This window comes from Apiospora aurea (assembly GCF_038362705.1).
Source record: "Apiospora aurea strain CBS 24483 chromosome Unknown utg000009l_segment0_segment0, whole genome shotgun sequence".
In the NCBI taxonomy this organism is placed as follows: Eukaryota; Fungi; Ascomycota; class Sordariomycetes; order Amphisphaeriales; family Apiosporaceae; genus Apiospora; species Apiospora aurea.
Genome location: NW_027117396.1, coordinates 1188025 through 1208777, shown reverse-complemented (window position 1 = coordinate 1208777; position 20753 = coordinate 1188025). Strand labels below are relative to the sequence as shown.

At 54.9% G+C, this 20753-nt stretch overlaps 7 protein-coding genes across 7 annotated transcripts; 6 read left to right on the top strand and 1 right to left on the bottom strand.

Annotated features, from left to right (window-relative positions):
• Positions 1-3617: 3617 nt before the first annotated feature.
• On the top strand, positions 3618-5857 carry PG986_013489 (sphingomyelinase family; the record flags this gene model as incomplete). Its single annotated transcript, XM_066849711.1, has 3 exons — positions 3618-4235; positions 4432-4657; positions 4716-5857. 3 exons carry the CDS (start codon positions 3618-3620, stop codon positions 5855-5857), a joined length of 1986 nt encoding a protein of 661 aa, XP_066693854.1.
• Positions 5858-7184: 1327 nt separating this feature from the next.
• PG986_013488 (Isonitrile hydratase) lies at positions 7185-8458 on the top strand (the record flags this gene model as incomplete). The annotated part of the gene is made up of 3 exons (XM_066849710.1): positions 7185-7298; positions 7350-7791; positions 8202-8458. 3 exons carry the CDS (start codon positions 7185-7187, stop codon positions 8456-8458), a joined length of 813 nt encoding a protein of 270 aa, XP_066693853.1.
• Positions 8459-9907: 1449 nt separating this feature from the next.
• Positions 9908-11576, top strand: PG986_013487 (FK506-binding protein 4; the record flags this gene model as incomplete). Its single annotated transcript, XM_066849709.1, has 4 exons — positions 9908-10006; positions 10127-10579; positions 10637-11312; positions 11371-11576. The coding sequence occupies 4 exons, from the start codon at positions 9908-9910 to the stop codon at positions 11574-11576; spliced, it is 1434 nt and encodes a 477-aa protein (XP_066693852.1).
• An 845-nt stretch (positions 11577-12421) lies between these two features.
• On the top strand, positions 12422-14190 carry PG986_013486 (kinase-like protein; the record flags this gene model as incomplete). Its single annotated transcript, XM_066849708.1, has 3 exons — positions 12422-12726; positions 13044-13733; positions 13800-14190. 3 exons carry the CDS (start codon positions 12422-12424, stop codon positions 14188-14190), a joined length of 1386 nt encoding a protein of 461 aa, XP_066693851.1.
• A 21-nt stretch (positions 14191-14211) lies between these two features.
• PG986_013485 (uncharacterized protein) lies at positions 14212-15462 on the top strand (the record flags this gene model as incomplete). Its single annotated transcript, XM_066849707.1, has 1 exon — positions 14212-15462. One exon carries the CDS (start codon positions 14212-14214, stop codon positions 15460-15462), a length of 1251 nt encoding a protein of 416 aa, XP_066693850.1.
• A 438-nt stretch (positions 15463-15900) lies between these two features.
• On the bottom strand, positions 15901-18011 carry PG986_013484 (Bcisc1; the record flags this gene model as incomplete). Its single annotated transcript, XM_066849706.1, has 4 exons — positions 15901-16078; positions 16125-17200; positions 17280-17735; positions 17988-18011. The coding sequence occupies 4 exons, from the start codon at positions 18009-18011 to the stop codon at positions 15901-15903; spliced, it is 1734 nt and encodes a 577-aa protein (XP_066693849.1).
• Positions 18012-18612: 601 nt separating this feature from the next.
• Positions 18613-20336, top strand: PG986_013483 (uncharacterized protein; the record flags this gene model as incomplete). The annotated part of the gene is made up of 2 exons (XM_066849705.1): positions 18613-19634; positions 19754-20336. The coding sequence occupies 2 exons, from the start codon at positions 18613-18615 to the stop codon at positions 20334-20336; spliced, it is 1605 nt and encodes a 534-aa protein (XP_066693848.1).
• Between the last annotated feature and the right edge of the window lie 417 nt (positions 20337-20753).

Sequence of the window (20753 nt, the reverse complement as noted above, 5' to 3'; positions counted from 1 at the left end):
GTATTGGCTATAGTCAACATTTTGATCGCCAAGCAGACAAACTACTATAGATCTATCAGTCATGCTAGCTTCCAGCTAGATGCTATCCAAAGAAGCGGTTCAATGGAAGCTATATAGAATACCGCGATAGGCGCACTTCTAGTGCTCTCTGGCGTGGGTTGGTTGGTAATGCCGTGTGTGGAAACATTGATCAAGGACGTGAACATTCCGCGCATTAGGTGCACCGCAGATAGGAGGTATGCATGCTTTGAGGAAGGTCGCGGTCGCCGCGGAATGGAAACACCATCAAGGGCTGGAATTCCTGGCTAAAACGGCCGACACGACAGGCTCAAGCGTAGGCTTAATCAAGCCTTAAGCGCAGGTAGAAGACGACCTCGGGAGATAAAAGGGGACGGCATGCTTGCAAGATGGACACATTCCCTTTTGCTTGATACGAAAACAGACCATACATAAGCTGCCTGAAATCATGATGGTCAATTCTCAATTCGAGAATAGGGCATGCAGTAATGTTATGTAGGCACCCCCACTCGGCCCAAACGGCCTTGTCACCACTATTAATGTCCGTTTGCATTGCATGCAGTTTGAGGATATGATTACCTTATGTATTGTACGTACAGGCAGGCCTGTGTACAGGACAGTATTAAGACTGTGGGCTGGCCTAGAATTGGGCAATGAAACATGCGGGGCTAATATGCACATGCAGTTCAGTCTCACTGCATTGTCACAGCCCTCCTATTTACACCTTCCAAGAAACGAGTGAAGGGAACACGGAAGAAGGAGCAGGGAGGCACGCATCGTCATCACCCGACGGCCCGCAGCCGACCTGCCCCAAGCATACCTTCATACTTACATGGATGTTGCTACCAGACGGATTCTTGCGTTGTAACAATGACGGCAGAGTACCGTCTGAGAACACCTGATGGACCAGCGCCGTGCACCGATATGGCAAGATGAATGGGAACCCGGGCGCCGAGGAGAAATAGACAAGTGTCGCAGAAAAGGCGGCGTAACAAATACGGTGTGGCTCTGGGGGGCTGCTTCAGATGATCAGCGAGGGCGATCTCGAACCTCACTATTACTGTAGGTGGTGCTGAGCCCCCTGCCGGGCTCGCTTCAAAATAGAAGTCGCTTGCATATATGGCTTGCTGGTTGGGTGGCTTATCCCTTCCTACACGCGAGCCTTGCTGGGAGCACAGCCCAGGACACTTGTCTTTCCTATCTTGCGTGCGTCCCAGTCCCAAGCTGGCTGGCCCTACCTACCTACCTAAGTATTACGGCTCTCGTCAGCGAAGAACAAGAACAAGTTACACCAAGCTACCTTGACTAGATAGCTACATGTAGTTCCCTTCCATGGCATGGCTCTGGTTGCCGCACTTCGCGTACGTAATTGAGGCTATACGACTATTTTGAGTGACCAGTTGGTGATGAGATATGATCCCGCTCGCATGCCACCCAACCTATCGAGGCATCCTATCAGCTGTGCTTGAGACCGACAACGTCATACCGGCGCGTCAGCACACCGTAACCGAGCTGGCTGACGGCAAAGCCAGCCAGCCAGCCAGTCAGCCATGTCGCGGAAATCTGTAACCGCGGGGAAGGGGCCTTGTATGAAGTTGGGTCTGGTATCGTAGTATCGGTTCACCGAATGCAGCCGCGCACACACACACGAAGAAGCAAAATATCATTTGTCAGGAATCGAGCTCTGGTCGCCCGACATGCGTTCCATCATTGGTTGTCGTCGTACGGAGGGCTCGTTCATCCAGTCCATCACCTGCAATCGCCAAACGACCGACCGCGGATCCCGAAAACGACGAAACTTTATTGGAGAATCCTGTTGTAGTGGGATAATACCAGCTCCAGCTCCAGCTTCGGCGCCTGCCTATGTTTCCGTTGCTGCAAACACGTTGTTGTTCCCGCGATTTCAGTCGGCGTTGCCAGATAAAGATGGGATAAGTCAGTTGCAACAGGGAGGCTAAGGTTGGTTTTAGGGGGCCGTCAATGACTGACAGAAAACAAAACAAAACAGACAGACTGGGCTCGTTCGTCCCCATGTTCCAGTCCAAACCTAGAAAGCCGAAGAAGTACTGAGCGTTAGCATAAACATGCCTGATTGCTGCATCCAGCGAGTGAGTGCCCGGCGTTAATACAGTGTGTGCATACTGTAACGTGCTATTCATTTACTGTTTTAGTGAGATAACCCCCTACCACCAGGCGGCTGTGGCACGCTAAACAGCATCTGCCCTCAACATCCCAGTTCCCTCAATGCCATCCGTCCAGCAGCAAGCAAGCAAGCAAGCAGCAGCAGCAGCAGCAGGCGAGACAACATATTACATGTACTTGCCTGCCGCATGGCAGTGAGGATTGTAGCAAAGCCCAAGAAAACCCCACAACATCCTCCAGTCCATGAATCAGTCGCATGGGTGTCCCCTTTTCACCGTTTCCGTACAGCTTCTCCAATTACTACGATGACTACTTCTACTTACTACCACCACTGACCGACAACGACACCTAAGCTCGGGCGCGTGAGCAGGAAGAAAAAAAAGAAGGAAGTAAAAAAAAGGACCCTGTCCCCAGCTTGTTGTTGATTCCCGTAATAATTATCCCCTTTTGGGCAGCCTTTCTTATCCTCTACATATTCAAATTTCCCTGTGCCCCCCTGCTACGTTCCTAGCTGTGGAACCAGTGAGAACATCAATTGACTGCAAGCAGAGTTCCTCTCCACGACGGTACCTGCCAGTCAGCCCCCCAATTTTAATTATTGCCTGCCTACCGACCGCGTGCTACCTTGGCCAGTACCGCGACAGAGGAGAAGGAATTGAAGAATTAACTTCGACTCGCGTGTCAACCTGGAACTTCCAGATTTCCACCCCCAATCAGCCTATCTCCAGAAAGGGACAACACCGCGATATCAGGAATTGGAGAGGAGAAGGGAAAGGAAACGAAGAACAAGCGAGCCGGAAGAGCGAGAGGCCAGGCCTGAACAGTCTACGCCCTCGAGATTCGTCAACCCATCTGCAGCCTCCGACCGACAGACGCCCGCAGCGAAAAAATAGCGAGTTGAGCACCAGCAGAGGACGCAGCCGACTCCGCCGCCCGCTCCAGCCCAGACAAAAAATAGCCTGTACAAATATCCCACATCCCCTACCAAACTAGCCTGGCCAGCCTGGGTCCTGCGCCCCGATTTGCTGCGTACTAAGAGCGAGTACATGCCTCCCCTCTAGCCGCACTGGGTTTGATCTGGATCTCGAACTGGGACCGCTTCCTCGAGCAGTCGGTTTGTACCTACGAAACGGCGAAATACCACCCCCTACCTCACATACAACCCACACCTTGTTTCCTCCCCGTCCCTATCATTTCCCGTACCAACTGCTCGATTTACTACGCTCTCTCCCCTCCACATTCCATTTCTTTTCTTTCTCTCTATCTCCCGCTACTGCCTGTACTGTCTGTACTAGACCGTAGGTATCAAGACGCCGGCTTCCTCTTCCTGTGTGGTCTCTTCCGCTCCTTTTACCATTCCCTTGACCTACACCACAGCTTGTCGCGCGTCTAGCCTACCTACCTCGCAAACCCCTTCTGCCGGACACGCATATCGCCAACAACACATCTTGCCCGCCATGACTCTCTTCGGCTGGTGCACGCGGCGTGCAGGAGGGCTGGCTATGATAGCTACCATCGCTCTGAGCTACTGGGTCATCACAAGAGAAGCAGCGACGCCAGGATTTGGCTACATCAAGTACTGGCAGACGAGCTCGCTGGGCATCGCCGGCTCTTCTGTCGCCTCTGCTGCCACTGACGCGGCCACTGGCAGCACGGGAGCCGGAATATGGACGACCATCTTCGCCTACTACTGCCTCTTCATTCACATACTCGTCACCTGCTTCCCGATCCGCTCCTGTTGGTCAATTTTCGATCTCACTCGCAGCTTGAAGAAAATGGCGCGTAGCAAGGCTCTCCGGGACATCAAGATGTCTCACCATCGACGACGAGGCTCCTCCACTTCGCTTTCTAGCTCTGAGACGTTGACCTCTTCCCGAGATGGATCTGCATTCTCCTCTAGCACCAGCAGCGAAGCTGGCGATTTCGAACTCGACATGTACACAGATGGCGATGCTATCGACACCGACAACATCATTCATGCAATTGTTATCCCCAATTACAAGGAGGAAGTCGACATTCTGAGGGAGACGTTGGAAGTTCTTGCCTCTCACCCCCAGGCGCGATACACCTACGATGTAAGTTTGCCATCCAGCCTGATTTGCCTGCAGCTGTACCTGCTCGCTCTACAATCGAAACGACAATCAGTCCATCACCCATCCCGTCTACGGGTTGGCGCATTGATGCACGATGATCAATTGGAGTAGCCATGGGTGCCTAGAGCCAGTTTTGGCGGAATCGCCACGAAAGCATTTGCTAATACGTCTATTACAGGTCTACCTTGGTATGGAACAGCGCGAGCACAACGTCGAGCTTAAGGCCATGAACCTCATCCAAGAGTTCGCCAAGAAGTTCCGGTCCATCGATTTCACTCTGCATCCTTCCGATATCCCGGGCGAATCTCCTGGAAAGGGAAGCAACATGGCGTGGGCCGCCCGCAAACTCAGTGAGAAGTACCCCTTGGCTATGCGCAAGGATGTCATTGTGACTGGAATTGACGGTAAGACAAGCTACCACATGGAAAAGAGAGCAACAACTGACGCGATACGGTGAATTAGCCGATAGCCATTTGGCTTCAAACTACTTTGCTCTGCTTACCAGCATGCACTTGTCGCACCCTGAAACTGCCACCACGACCTTGTACGCCGCCCCCATTATTTTCGACCGTAACGCTCACAACATCCCCGCTGTCGTCCGTGTTGGCGACATTCTCTGGGCCGGCGCCGGTATGTCTGGTCTTTACAACGGTTCAACGATTGCTCCGCCCACCTCTGTCTATTCCGTGCCACTTCAGCTGGTGGATCGCGTCGGCGGCTGGGACAGTGATGCCGAGGCTATCGGCGAGGATCTGCATATGTACCTGAAGTGCTTTTTCGCGCTGAATGGCAACCTGACCGTCCGAACCGTGCTCAGTCCGGTGAGCCAAACTAATGTCAAGGGCGACGGCGGCGAGGGCGTTGGTGGAGTGTACAACGACGTAAAGGCACGATACAAGCAGGCCCTCCGACATATGTGGGGTGCTCTCGATTCTGGTTATGCCATCCGCAAGTTTGCGGAGGTGTGGCAGGAGAGGAAGCACACTTCCAGAGCTTTCCGCCCACTTCACATGACCATGAGCGATCCCTCCGATGATTATATCCCCCAAATCGATGGCCTGAGCCCAGAACAGACCGTCGAGAGCGGTATCTTCTCGGATGTCACTACGGATACGCTGAAGGATCCCAACTGGGAGCGCATGCTCTACCTGGCCCATCGCATGTTCGAAGCTCATTTCCTGCCTGTGCAGATGACGATTTTGGTCATCGCTTCCACACTGTACATCTGGGTCACAGAAGGAAACTCCGATCCCCATGGACTCGCATGGATATTCGACGTCTGCAATGTGCTTCGTACCCTTGGTTTCATGGAAGTCGCCTTAAATCTCTTCCTGTACGAAAGGTTCCATCGAGCCAACGTCGCCAACCGCGAGCGCGAGATGAACGAGGCTGGTATTGCCAAGGGCATGTGCTTCTCGCATCGCAAAGTTAGCAGGAACTTTGTTGACTACCTCATGGTTCCGCTTGTGGCGCCGTTATACGGCGCTATTCCTGGCGCACAGGCGCAAATCTGCCACTTTTGGACACAAGACCTAGTATATACCGTGAGCAAAAAGGTGACGAGGCAAAGAGCCAAGTCGCTATCAGCTTCTGCCATGGTATAACGGGTCCGTTCGCTTGTGCATGTTTTGGGTTTGGGTGTATTTCTTGTCTAGGTCAATTTCAGGCAGAGAACTGTGACCTGGCTTTTTCTTTTCTTTTCTTTGTTCGATTCGCTGCACACCATTTGAAGACCGATCCCGGCGACGTTTAACTCGACCTTTATCGACAACGGCTCCGAGAAGCGTGTAAATAGAGGACATGATGTTGATATGCATGGCATGGCATCGGCATTGGCATTCTAGATATGGAGGGGTAAACTTATCTGGGCCCTACGGAGTTCTCGGAGCAATTTGCAGGAAAATGATGATTTCACATCAATCCTGCCGGCATTCGTTTTATACGGCACGAAGGGAGCGCGGCGCCACTGGCGAAACAATCGCGGAATCCATGTGCAGCGAGCGCCATCGGCTCGACGCAAGCACGTGTGTCCACGCGGGCAAGGGGGCTAGCCCGGCAGAGTTCGAAGAGGTCGTGACGCTCTCGAATGGGCAAGCACGTCGTCGTCTTCGAACTAGCCCTATAATATCTAATACTTGTATAAGAGCAGGAATGCGACGGGCAACACTGTTGTTGGAGGCAGTATCGGGACAGATCCATTGAGTATAATGGAGGGTCTCCCGACAAGTAGCGGAACTGAGGGTTGATCAAGCAAAACCCAGCTGTACAAAGATAAAGAATATCTTGTATCGTTTGAGAACTCGATCTTAGGCAGCCTTTGTGTACATATGCTAAGCTCGTCTCGAGATGAATCGATGCGACATGATCAATGAAGAAACATGTCCAATATTAAAACTCAAACTTTTGAACTTTTGGACTTGACCGCGTAGAGAATTGCATGGTATCCGAAAACGAGGACTCACCACTACTAATTAAAAGTTTGACCTTCTATGAAACGTCGGTGTTCCCGCGGAACTTGATGGCGATGACATGACATGTTGGTGTCTACCGTCTACCCTCTCTACGGCCCAAGTCCGAGGCTCGACGGAGTTATAACCTGAGCATAGCCAATCATCTAACACCGTTAGCGGACCCCACCCCCAGCGTCACACTTACACCGTGCCCAGCCGGTGATGTGAGGATGGCGGCGCGAAGTTTATGTACCCGTGGTGTCGTGGTGCTGAGTGTTCCCGGTTTGGTGGGAATCGTAGAGATGGGCGTTGCCGGTCTTGAGGCCAGTTTAAAAGCAGCCTCATCTGCTTCAAGTCTGGTCCAAGACAAACGCACTGCGCTCAGCCTGCTCGATATACACGTGAAAGCACTCTCGCTTCCTCCCCCCACCCCCTTTATACCTAACCTTCTACCAGCTCACGTGAGTCTCCCCGATTGACCATGGGCAAGCAGAATGTCGTCCGCATTGGCGTCTTCATACCAACCGAATGCCAGCTCCTAGACGTCGCCTGCATCGATATACTTGGCACCATGTCGCACGAGTACATGTCGCTGGTCGCGGGCCTCGTCCCCCAGGCGGTCATTGACCTCGCGCCCTCGGTGTAGATTTCGTATATATCCGGCGGCCCGGAACCTGGCCCGGCCACTGCTGATACGGAGTCCCTGGTCTCCTCGGGCCATACCGTCTCTGCCAGCCAGGTGATCCCCCTTACGTCGGGTATGAATATCCTGTGCACCCACCACTACTCCGAAGCTGCCGTCGGGGCCGGGAAGTTCGAGATCGTGCTGGTGCCGGGGCCGGATCCCAGCACGGTGTTTGACGCCGGTGCGGTTGAGTGGCTGCGGCATCAGGGCGAGGTTGAGACGACCGATATTCTGTCGATTTGCACGGGAATACTCATCTGCGGCGAGGCGGGACTGCTCAAGGGCAGGACTGCATGCGGGCCGCGCGGGCTCCAGGACAAGATCCGCGACAGGTTCGGCCCCGATATCGTCTTAAAGGGCACGGAGCTGCGATGGGTCCAGGACGGGCGGCTTTGGTCAAGTGGTGAGTCGTCACACATTTTCCGTTATTCTCCTTCCTCTCGTTTCCCCTGTCGTTCTACCACAGCCCTGGGTCGGAAAGAAGAAGAAAGCGGGAAGAAAAAGAAAACACTTGCCAAAATTAGGGAGGATGTGCCCCAGTCTACCTTTATGTAACGACAGTCCGGGGGTGTTGGGTCATATGGGATGGTGGCCGGCAGGCAGGCTAGTGCCCGAACCTTCCGAAATATCAGACGCCGATGGTTTCTCCCTTGCTTCTCATTTGTTCACACGAGCGTAATCCTGGGCAGAAACTCCTGCCATTCCTTTTTTCCCCTTCTTCTCTGCCTTCCCGCACTTCCCCAATAGACCAGCCGGAAAAGCTGGGTTAGCGGGTGCAGCTGACACCTCGGTCGGGCTTCTTGTGTGATGCAGGTGGCGTGACCAATGGAAACGACCTTGTGGCAGCCTATGCCCGGCAGTCCCAGCACTTCCCGAGGCCGGTCGTTGAGGTGGCTCTCGCCATGACAGACACCGGCGATCGAGCGCAGAAGTACAGCCAAGGCCAGATGAGTTTCGTCCTGGGCATGGTACGGAACATGTTGGGTGCGGCCTTCCTGGCTTCTGGCGTCGGAAGTAGTAAGAGGCAGAGAGGAGGAGAGAGAGTAGGGACGGACCGAGAGTTGGGGTAGTAGGAAAAGTTGAGCAAGTAAATGGGGTGTAAGCTTGGTTGTGAGCTGACGGGCCAGAGATAACGTGATCCAGCTGCTTATGAGTTTGATTCAATGCTACGATCATGGACCGTTCACGTCCCGCTTCCCGGTAGTTGGATGACGAATAGATTCACGATCAGAGATGTGGTGGGTTGCTGGTGGCGTGACCTATAGCAGCAATTGTTCAACTCCTCAGTCGCGTACATAGACCCTAGCCCAGCCCATGTTCATTCTGGTGGACTATTATTGTAGGTACTTACTTTGCTCTCTCGTCCTAGCTGTGCCACTTCCAGCGTAGTGAGGACTGGAACCAAGCGAATGCACTCGCAGGAATGCCAGGAAGGGGTTTTCCATTTCTTAGACATATCCGTTCTAGGTGGGCATCGCGACCAAGAACTCTAAGCATGTATTCAACGGGGCAGGTCTTGTTAGGTCAGGTCAGCGTTGGGCGGATGGCGACTGACCAATCAGCGATAATACCCAGCGAGACTTGCAGTAGAACAAGCATGGAGTGTGTTCTATTCTAGTACATACTTAAGTAGGTAGGTACCTACGTTATGCCCACCTAGAAGCTTTCTACATTACAATACGGAACCCCCCAGGAGAACATTCCAATGCTACGAGGCATGCATAGCTGCCAGCTTCCCTGGTCCCCGCCTGCCCAATAGTCTAAAAGGTTCAATATAGCGATTGAGTCCCGAGGTTGTATAGCGTTAGATATGGCGGTGAGCGGCACGCAAGATTGGTAAAGCAACAAGCCACATGACAAAGCTTTCACTGATGCCTACATACTGTGCACCGGAACTCTGGCGTTGCCGACTGTACGTATGAGAAGACTAGAGTCAGGTCGTGGGAGGTGTATGGAGGGTGGTGAAATCGATACGCCTGGTCTTACTTGCATTGAATAGGTAGGTACATGTAGTCAATCCTGTATACCATCAGCGTTCGACAGTCATTGACAAATCTGGAGCAAAAGAACTTGGGCTAGGTAAGGTAAGAGGAGGTAGGTACTTCAAGTCCCTGGAAAAGGTTACCTAGGTAGTGTGTTCAGGTGGGGGGCGCCTCAAGTGCCCGGGCAACCAGTCTTTTTTTTCATCTTTTCTTTTCTTTTTTTTTTTTTCTTTCTGTCGTCCTGCTCGTCCCATAAAAGGCCCATTTAGCGGGAAGGCGGGCTTATCAGTCGCAAGAGTGGAGCCGGCAGACGGCCTTATCGAAAAAAGTTTCTATTTGGCAAGCCTCGAACAGTACCAAAAACTCGACGAGTGCTTCATCATACCCTCTTCTGTCCCATTGAACATCCTTCTTTTTCTTCTTCCTCTCCTCCCCCATTGAGACAGGCGTTCATCCGAAAACACCATTCGCTTACATCCTGCTCTTTCCCACATACCCAATCCTTCTGTAACTGCTGTCTCTCCCGCCCTCGTCACAATGTCTGGAATGAAGACTGTCGCCCTCTATGGCCTGGAGGTCCCTCCTGGAAGCATCCTGATTCCTGCCATGATGGAGGACAGCTTCCCCGATGCTTCTGTAAGTCGCCCTATGCTGCTCACAGCCCTCCTACCAATTCCCGCCCAGCAGTGCTACTTGCGCCCACTTGCGCTCGCTCGCATGCAGTCAAGCGTCTCAGCCGCCTAACATGACAACCAGTTCCGCATCACCATGGCTGCTCTCGACCCCACGGAAGAGCCTGAGGCTGACGAGGATGGCAAAATCCCCTCCATCCCCCGCTCCACCCTGAAGATCGTCCGCCAGAGGTACCCCGACATGGACAACGAGGTCGATGACGAATACCTTGAGTCGCTCGTACGTGGCGGTTCCGACGACGATGAGGAGGACTCCGACGAGGAGGAAGAGGCCAACGGTGGCCCCAGCGATCCTTCCAAGTCCAAGAAGGCGAAGCAAGCTGCTGCTCTCAAGAAGCTCATCGCCGCCGCGCAGGAAGAGTCCGATGAGGAGATGGCCGATGCCAAGACCAACGGCAAGGCCAAGAAGGGCAAGCAGCCCGCTACCTCGGACGACGACGAGGACGATCCCGAGGACGAGGATGACGAGGATCTCGATCTGGAGGAGAACGTCATCTGCACTCTTGACACCGAGCGCGTAAGCATGGAGCACACCTAACCTCCCCCTCATGAAAACCTTACTGACCATTAACAGAACTACCAACAACCTCTGGACATCACTATCAGCCCTGAGGAGAAGGTCTTCTTCATCGTCCAGGGTACCCACACTGTTCACCTCACCGGCAACTACATTGTCGATGCTGATGACTTTGACTCGGATGAGGAGGATGAGGAGGATGGCGAGTACGATGACTTCCCCGAGGAGCTTGAGGCCATGTACGGTGAGGGTTCCGACGAGTCAGAGGATGATGAGCTCGACGGTCTTGAGGACCCCCGTGTCATGGAGATTGATGACGAAGAGGAGGCTCCCAAGCTGGTCGCCGCTGATTCCAAGAAAGGAAAGAAGCGCGCTGCTGACGAGGAGGCCGAGACGCTCGATTCTCTGATTGCCAAGTCGGACGCCAAGCTCAGCAAGAAGCAGCAAAAGAAACTGAAGAACAACAAGGGCGATGCCGTCGAGGTTGAGGAGAAGGCCGCCAAGGAGTCTCCCAAGGACGCCAAGAAGGTTCAGTTCGCCAAGAACCTCGAGCAGGGTCCTACCGGTCCCGCTGCTGAGAAGGATAAGGAGAGCGGCCCCAAGCCTGGCATCAAGGTTGTCCAGGGCGTCACCATCGATGACCGCAAGATCGGTTCCGGTCGTGCTGTGAAGAAGGGCAACAAGGTTGGTGTTCGTTACATTGGCAAGCTCCAAGATGGCAAGGTTTTCGACTGTGAGTTTCCAACCGACCTGTTCCATGATTGTGTGCATCGTCGCTAACCTACTCATAGCAAACAAGAAGGGCAAGCCTTTCCAGTTCACCGCCGGCAGTGGCCAAGTCATCCGGGGCTGGGACATCGGTCTGATGGGCATGGCCGTTGGTGGTGAGCGTCGCCTGACGATTCCTGCCAATCTTGCCTATGGCAGCAAGTCGCAGCCCGGTATTCCCGGCAACTCGACGTTGGTGTTCGACATCAAGCTGTTGGAGATCAAGTAAACTTGACGTTTCCGAAGCTTCCTGTGCGGTGTACATTGGATGGGCGCGGTTTTAATGATGTCAGCGTGCCCATCTCCTTGGCGGATTCCCCATTCGTGGCTGTACTCTATTCCATTGCGACTGTATTCGTTGACAGTCTAGTCCGTGGACTTTCTAATTTCCTTGCCACTATTCACGATTTTCCTAGAAACAAGCGCAGCGCTGTGTTAAGGTCTCCGACCTGCGCGGGTCTGCGAGGATCCGGTCTACGGACACGGTAGGCAGACATTGTCACAAGGGATGACGAGCTCTGCATTGCATTGCATCAAAGGCGTATGAAAAGTTGATTTTTGGGATCTGGGTTTCTACACTTGGTATTTTCGTCGCCTTGTTCCCTAGGCTAGCGCAGATAGAATCATACCAAGAATTACTCGATGACTTGCCATGTGTTCACGATGGAAGGAGCAAAAAGATTGTCGAGCCGGGCAGTCGCTCCCAGCCCTTTTGCGTCTCTGCGCGCCCAGTAGCGCAGGTCTACCTGGTCGGAAGGCGCACTCTCGATTGTAACGGCCGTGATATTTGGACAGGTACCTACATGTATGTATTCATCAACGGATGGCACAATGCTCTTCCGCTCTCCCAATCAGCAAGAATTAGGTAGCTTGCATTGCCCAGGACAGGACTCAGTGAAGCGAGACTTCACTTCACTCTCTTGCAGGCAATTCCCCACTACTCCGGAGCCAGCAGGATTGGGGGCTTCTTATCATCGACGCTCATCTGGCATTTCTTACAGTCATTATCACCAAACAGTATAGTGCAGCAGCAACGTCTTAGCTGGAGAGACCGCCCCATGATCGGCTGTAGCCATGAAACGGAACACTGCTGCGCTCAGCAGCCGCCCATCTCCACAAGCGGATTCGCAGGCAGTCGACTCCTCATCGTCAGTGTCTGCGACCGGCGAGCCCCCACGAAAGCTACGACGGCAAGGCTCGAGGATCAGATCAGTTCTTCGCTCCTTGACGAATAGTGGTAAGAGCCCAAATTGGCCTCGCTATGGAGACGGGAGGGAGTATTTGGTATGGGCTAACCAGCAGACATACCACCAGGCACTTCGCTGCATGATCGTGCCAGCCCCCAACCCAGCTCACCGACACAGGTCTACGAGAAGAAGGTGTGTCACCAAGACGATGGTCTACGCAAGCGTTTCTCCCTCTCTGGGCTGCAGTCTCCATTCAAACCCACCGCCACCGTCATCCATCACAAGCCTTCCAGACCAAGATGCTCCATCCGTTCTATGGAAAGGCCCCAAGAGCAGGATGTGCCGCCGTAGTTCAGTGGCCTAGAGCATGGCCTCGACACCGGAAACCCACAGTCGTCAACATCCAATAGCAACAGCAACAGCAACAGCAACAGCAACAGCAACAGCAACAGCAACAGCAACAGCAACAGCAACAGCAATAGTAATAGCAACACAAACTCGAGTGGCAGATACGCCGGCCACCCACTCGAACCTACCGTCACGCCAGCAACCTCTTTGGACTCGAAGGCCTCGCACCAGGATACCAGCTCGACGGAGAAGAAGCCCAAAGCAGCCAGTGTGCTTCGCCGCGAAATTACACCCGAGATCGATTTGATTCCAGACTCGACGCTGGAACCAATAGAAGAGACTGCCCTAGATCAGCTCAACCCAACCGTCTTGACGGTTGAAAAGGCCTCAGCTGCCAAGATCTATCTGGAAACGTATTTCAATGAGGCCCTTACAAAAAACAGCCCGAGGGCCTTACGCCTTCAACTCCTCGAGGCGGATCTTTGGAGTAGGCGCGAGGAGCTAAGTCCCCCCGAAAAGGACTACCGGCGCCGCTTGTTCTACAAGCAAGAGACGGACCATTTGCGCGAGACGCGCGTGCTGAAAGCCAAAAGTACCAGCGTGATGAGAGGCTTGCACAACGAGCTGACTGACCGGTATAAAGTACTGAAGATTCTAGGAAAAGGCAGCTTCGGTGTAGTTAGGCTGGTTAAGGAGAGGACCAGCAACGGCTTTACCAACCAAATCTTACCGTACAAGAAGCCGGTCTACGCCATGAAGGTTATCCGTAAGTCTGCAATGCTGCGAACAAGCCAAGAGGGGCACTTGAGGGCGGAGAGGGACTTCCTGGTCTCCTCTGAAGGTTCCAGATGGTATGTACCCGACTCCTGATACGCAACGAGAAGATCGTGGACATAGACTAACGCGGTAATTGGTAGGATTGTGCCACTGATCGCCAGCTTCCAAGACCCTGCCAATTTGTACTTGATCATGGAATACATGCCTGGGGGCGACTTTCTCGGTCTACTCATCCGTGAAAATATCCTGAACGAGCCAGTGGCCAAGTTTTTCATTGCCGAGATGATTCTTTGCATTGAGGAGGCACACTCCTTGCGTTGGATACACCGTGACATCAAGCCGGACAATTTCCTGGTGTCGGCTACGGGCCACCTCAAGATATCCGATTTTGGTCTTGCCTTTGATGGTCATTGGTCGCATGACACAAGCTACTATCACACGCATCGCTACAGTCTTGTCCACAAGCTCGGTCTCACGATCGAGGGTAATGCCGTCGACCGATCTGAAGGCTTCCAGGGCACGCTCAAATAGGCACAGAACGTGGCCGAGGCAATGCGGAAGCATGAACGTAATGCGCCGGAGGACGATTCCACTGCCACAGACCCGGAGGAGCCTCTCTTGAACTGGCGCAACCGTTGCGGAAACCGACAGTCCGCTCGATCAGTGGTCGGGACTAGTCAGTACATGGCACCCGAAGTTATTCGCGAGGGCGAGTACGATGCCAGATGTGACTGGTGGAGTCTTGGTATCATTCTGTACGAATGCATCTACGGCCACACTCCTTTTCTGTCCGAAGAAGGTGGTCGTCAGGAGACAAAACGCAACATAGTCAACCACGAGAGAACATTTGCCTTTCCGCCACGCCCGGTCGTTTCACGCCGCTGCATGGACCTGATGGCCGGCTTGATCCGCGAAAAGGAAAGCCGTCTCTGCTCGAAACGCTACCATGCCCGGGATTTCCAGTCATTAACAATCCAGCCATTTCGCTCGTCTCGCCGCCAGTCGAATCGCGATTGGAATGGTCGATCGGTACATCCTCACGATGCTGAAGATATCAAAGCACACAAATGGTTCCGTGGCATCCCCTGGGACAAACTGCATACGGTCCACCCACCATTTGTGCCTCAAATATCAAGTCTCGAAGATACACATTATTTTGACGAAGAGGAGCCCATTTCGGATTGGTCCGAATCGCAACCAGATACCGATTCCTGTTCCTTCCCACCAGATTCCGGCCTCGGTATTGCAGGTGGTACAGCGCCCATTGCTGAGCAGGACACTGTTCGTCTACTAAACGGACTGACCACCAGTATCCCCACGACCCCTCCTCCTGTAAACACCAATGCGACTTCGCTAGCGGCTATTTCAGCCCGATGTCCACGCCGACTGGAGGCAGTGCAGAGACAGCTGGCGGCTTACCCCAAGGTGGTGCGTAACATGATGACGCGTTTCGTCGAGACGCCGTATGACTCGGCACGGTTGAAGCGCATTGATCGGGAGATCGAAACGCTGACGGCGAACCCGCAGGAAGTGGAACAGCTCAAGAAAGTGGTGCGGACGTACGGCCGAAAAGAGAGGAAGAGACCGCGAGACCGTCTCCTACGAGACCGGCATACCAAAGCCATGGTGCTTGAGGTGCGGAAGCAGAGTGCCTTTCTTGGGTACACATGGAAGAGACGGGGCAGCAATGTGCTTGGCGATGCTCAGAACAATGCTGTCGATGGGATGGTAGGCGTCGTAGAGAATATGGAGCTGGATGGTTCGCCGGTGCCAGCATGGCCTCCGCGGAGAACTCGATTATAGGAGAGGCATGAATTGATGGTACCAGAGAGCCGGCAACCATTGCTCGCTTGGGAAAAATCATATGAAGTGGAATGACTTATGTTGGTGCTCAAAGCGTTGAGGGATACTAGTCTTCCAACGAGCATCGATTCTTACGAAAACGGAGATGCTTGAGAGTAGGAGTGTGAGCATGAGGGAAGGATAGGCATGAGCATCGCTGTAAAGTCGGAGAGGAGGCCAAACAGACTTAAAGCCTCTTAATTATTCCCTAGTCATTATTCATTAATCGACGCCCCTTTCGGCACCTATGCTTTATTGGATCACACTCCTATGGGGCCATTAACTATACACCCAACTCGCCAAATATATACAAATATGCCGTTTCCAAAATAATGACTAGCCCAGGAGAACTTTGGAGAGGGAAACGGGAGTAGGCTGGTCTTAGCTTCCGTACGCCCGCTACCAGCTCCTTTCCTCGTGGCCCTCTTTCTTCATGAAGCCGGCCCCTCCGGCGCCCGACGCGTGGGCCTTGGCGTTCATGATCTCCCACTCGAACTCCTTGAGCGCGCGCATCTCGGAGCCGATGAAAAGCAGGGCGATGAGGCCGTCGGTGGTGCCGGCCACGAGGCCCAGGCTGCTCAGGAGCATGAGGATAAAGGCAACGTAGTTGTGGGGGGCTGAACCAGACCCCAACGTAGCAGGCCAAGGTCACGCCGACCCAGGCGAAGAAGTGGTGGCTGCGCGAGCGGCGCTGGGACCGCTCGCGCGCCATGTAGGCCTGCACGACGGCGATGATCTCGTCGTAAGTCGAGGGCGGCAGGCGCTCGACGGGCTGCGCGGCATCCTGGAGCTGGGCCTCGTAGGAGGTGGCGAGGAGGTGGTCGCGCAGCGTCGTCGTGGACTTTTGCTTGTTGTGGCGCAGCGGCAGTTGCGAGTCCGAGGCCGTCGGGGTCTGCAGGTAGATGCCCGCCGTCAGGAAGGCCTCGGGGATCTCGGTGGCGCGGGTCTCGGCCATTGAAGTTGCGTCGCCGCCGCCGCCATCGGCGGGCTTCAGGTGGTAGTCGCTGTTGGACTTGGCGGCGAGGCTCTGGTCGTTGTCGTTGTTGGTGGGGGACTTGGCAAGGGCGGCTGTGTTTTCGTGGGACAGAGGATCAGAGCCGGGTGACTGCAGCGAGGAGTGGTAGAGGATCAGCGTCGCTTCGACGGAGAAGTGGTCGCTGAGGCTGCAGCCGAGTTCCGGATGGCGCTGCAGCATGCCCACGCGCGCGTCCTTGACGACCCATCCCCAGCCCGGATGACGCTCGCTCTGGCTCGTGCCCGACGAGACGAAGATGTAGTCGAGTCGCTGGCCCCTTGGATCGGACGTGTCGGGTGCGACGGTGACGTCAGCGGGGCGCTTCTGCTGCTTCTTGGGCCAGCGCCAGGTGTTGTAGGCGTTGTTGCTGGTCGCGCCGTTCTCGCGGATGTTGAACTCGGCGGTGGGGATGGGCCGGCGGCGGGCGCGCTCGGCGTCGTGCTGGGCGGACCCGAGCGACGAGTCCGGGTGCAGCACACGCCAGACGTCCCGGACCGGCGCGTGCGACGTCAGGATGCGGTGCTGGAGCGAGAGCGGCACGTCGTTGAAATCCCCCAGGGCGACGACGAGGTGGCCCCTCTCGGCGGCGCCGCGCACGAGCTTGGAGAGCTCCCAGGCCTGGGACAGGCGATGTGCCGAGTAGGTGTCTACGCCCTTCTTGTGGTCCTCATAGGCGGGATGGGTCTGGAGAGGAGGTCAGCCTTTCAAGCCGCTTCTGGTAAAGTGGCCTCGGGAGGAAGGCAAACGGGTTCCCCCAACTTACATGAGTGTTGAAGACCTCGACCACCTCGTTGGGCCCTTTGCCGTACCGGATGCGCGCACAGGCAACGCCCTTGCCGACGAACCAGTCGCCGCGGAAGAAAGCGGTGGGCCGGCCGTTCAAGGGATAGCGGACCATGGAGCTTTCTTGGATGGGCCATCGCGACAGGATAGCCAGGCCGCCGCCGAAAGCGCCGCTGTGGTAGAACTTGCCATAGGGCAGGATGAAGCGGGTGGCACGGCGGATGGCCTGGTAGTCTTCCTGGGTCCAACATTCCTGGAGGCCTACGATATGGGGCGCCGGGTCCGAGGCGGCGAGGGCCTGGCCAATGGCGGCGAGACGGGAGGCGCGGTCTTTGGAGAGGTACAGCAGGCCCCAGCAGTTCAAGGTGACGATGTTGAGCTCGGTCAGCTCGGCCGGGAGGGGAGGAGTCCATGACGGCGGGGACGGTCCGGAGGACTGTCATCACGGGGCTGGGCTGGATCGGGTTCCCTTGCTGCGGGGCTAGCACATTCAAGAAGGAAACCAAGTCGGGACGGGGAACCGTGGTATGGAGGAGAGTATTTAAGTATTGAAGACTAAGTATGGTAGGCATATGTACAGAAATCAACCACTCTGACAGGTAGACCAGGGGACCATCCCCAGTAAAGTGCAGGGATGGGGGATGAGGAATGGGATAGACAAACTTCAGGTTCGTCTGGCCTACCGTACAATAAGGTTAGTTCCCGGTGGCATGATTGCATATCCGGAGATGAGCTGTCGTGACAGGGTCCATGATGGATGGAGTTGCGTGTTCGCATGAAGTACCGAAGGACCCTCTAATCCTATTCTACTGCCAGTGAGGTCAGCGTCCCCACAGCGCCGAGCCTAAACGGTCTAAAGGGCCTAACCTAAAGGGCCTAAAGGGCCTAACGGTGGGTAGGCTTCCAGCCTTGTCCTCCATTCCACAGCGCTCACCGGACAGACCGCCAGCACCTAAGGTCAATCGATTAGCATATGCCGTTAGTTACGTACGTACCTACCTACCTTTATACATTTTTCGGACAAGGCTGCGGACTGGGAACTTTTGCTTCAACATCTGGTCATTCTCCAAGACTGCATCTCCAAGACTGCATACCGAACTAAGTCGACACAACAAACAACGAAATCCTGCGTCCTTGCTCTGTCGCAAGTGCTCTTAATACCCATCCCACCCAGATTCAAGAAGCCTGTCGGTATCCCCAACATATTTCCGTCTCGACAGACTGGGATCCTCTGTCCACGCCAGCTACGCGCATCACGATATTAGGGGGAACGCCCGCAGACTTACCCAATCCGATCCGATTGGGTTGCCCACATGGCAGAACCGGACACATCAGTGGCAGATGTGCCAGTGGCTGCCCCTCCTTCAAAGCGACGCAAGGTCCGCCAGGAAGACAGTACCGAGTCCACCCCGCGATACGACACCCCCGACGGCAAGGACGGCAAGGACGGCAAGGCTAGGGACGATAAGTCCGCCTTGCGCGTCTCTATACGGAAACGCCATCCAGAGAGCCCGTCCGCCAGCAGAAGCCCTAGCCCAAAACGTCGGGACAACTACTACTCGAGCGACCACGACACATCGCGTAGTCGATCGAGGTCTCGCTCGAGGTCAAGATCACGCTCTACTTCCAGATCCCACTCCGACTCTAGGTCGCGGTCGCGGTCCCGGTCAGGAACAAGACTTAGATCCAGGTCGAGATCAAGGACGAGGACAAGGTCGCTTACAGTCTCGCGCTCCATCACCCGCTCGCCCGTTTCTGGCGACCCAACCCCGTTTCGCACACCCGCTGCCGACGTAGACATAGCATCATCCGAGCCACCTCGACCGCGGCAGCCCACGAAACCCAACTTCAAGCCCCGCCTCCTCCTTGGCGGCCACCGCAAACCAATCTCTCAAGTGCGCATCTCGCCCGACGGCAGGTGGATCGCCTCGGCCTCTGCGGACGGCACCATCAAGATATGGGAGGCGTCCACGGGGAGGCACATTGAGACGCTGGTGGGTCATATGGCCGGCGTATCGGCCGTGGCCTGGTCGCCCGACTCCAAGACGTTGGCCTCGGGCTCCGACGACAAGGCAATCCGCTTCTGGGATAGGGTCACAGGGCAACCTGCGAGGTCGAGACCCCTGCTCGGGCACCACAACTACGTATACTGTCTTGCTTTCTCGCCGAAGGGCAACATCCTGGCGAGTGGAAGTTACGACGAGGCCGTATTTCTGTGGGATGTGCGTGCGGGACGGTTGATGAGGAGTTTGCCGGCGCACAGCGACCCAGTCAGCGGCATCGATTTTAGTAGGGATGGGACCTTGGTGGTCAGTTGCAGCACGGATGGGTTGACGTAAGTTTTTCTTCTTCTTTTTTTCTTTCTTCAAATGGTTGGCTCCCTTCCCTTTTACCCCTAATCCGTTGAAGGAAACAAGAAACCGCCCAGCTAACGACGATCACGCCCAAACACAGGCGGATATGGGACACCTCCACCGGCCAGTGCCTTCGCACCATGGTCCATGAAGACAACCCGCCCGTGACCTCGGTCTGTTTCGCCCCTAACGGCCGCTACCTCCTTGCTTTCAGCATGGACTCGTGCATACGCCTGTGGGACTACGTGAGCGGCCAAGTCAAGAAGACGTACCAGGGTCATACCAATGCCGGGTTTAGCATTGGTGGTTGTTTTAGCGTGGTAGACGAAAAGGCGTACGTGACCGCGGCCTCGGAAGACGGAGACATCGTGCTCTGGGACATCAAAACCAAGCAAATCGTCCAGCGTATCGAGAAGGCGCACGACGGCGTCTGTTTCTGGGTCGATGTGCACGGCGACACCATGGTCAGCTGCGGACAGGACGGCAAGATAAAAGTGTTCCGGCACCGCGGCCCGCTCGAGGAAAGCAGCATGGCCGCTGTGGCTGCCACGAGCGCGGTCCCGAATGGCACCGGAGACTCGGCTGGAGTCGCTGTGCCCGACACCATGGATGTGGACCAAGACCAGAGCCGGAGCATCTCGCCCCTGAAAACGGATGCTGAGATCAAAAACGAAGAATCGTAGAATTCAGCATGAAGGTCGATTGCCATGAGAGCTGGCTACCTGCTGGTGCCCGGGACTGCTCACGACTCCATAACCGGGAGATAGTTCCTGGTCGTATTGGACCTTGGGTAACTAGGTAATTAAAGGGCATAAATGCTACTGCTCAAGGGGCGTGTGATTATCAATAGAGTAAGCGCTCATAGGCTCGATTCCTTCATCAACCTCTGTAACAATGCAACAGAGTAGAAGTCGGTGCCACTAACAAGCAGGAAAATGGTGTTTGGTCTATCTGAATCCAGGAGCAACCTGTCACAAGAAGCCCCCCCCTGCTTGTCGTGGACTTTACAGGTCGAGATTAATTTATATACCTAAACCCAAGACACTCCCCATACTTGTATACACTTGCTTCCCAAGACGCCATCCGGTTCCGACCCTGTC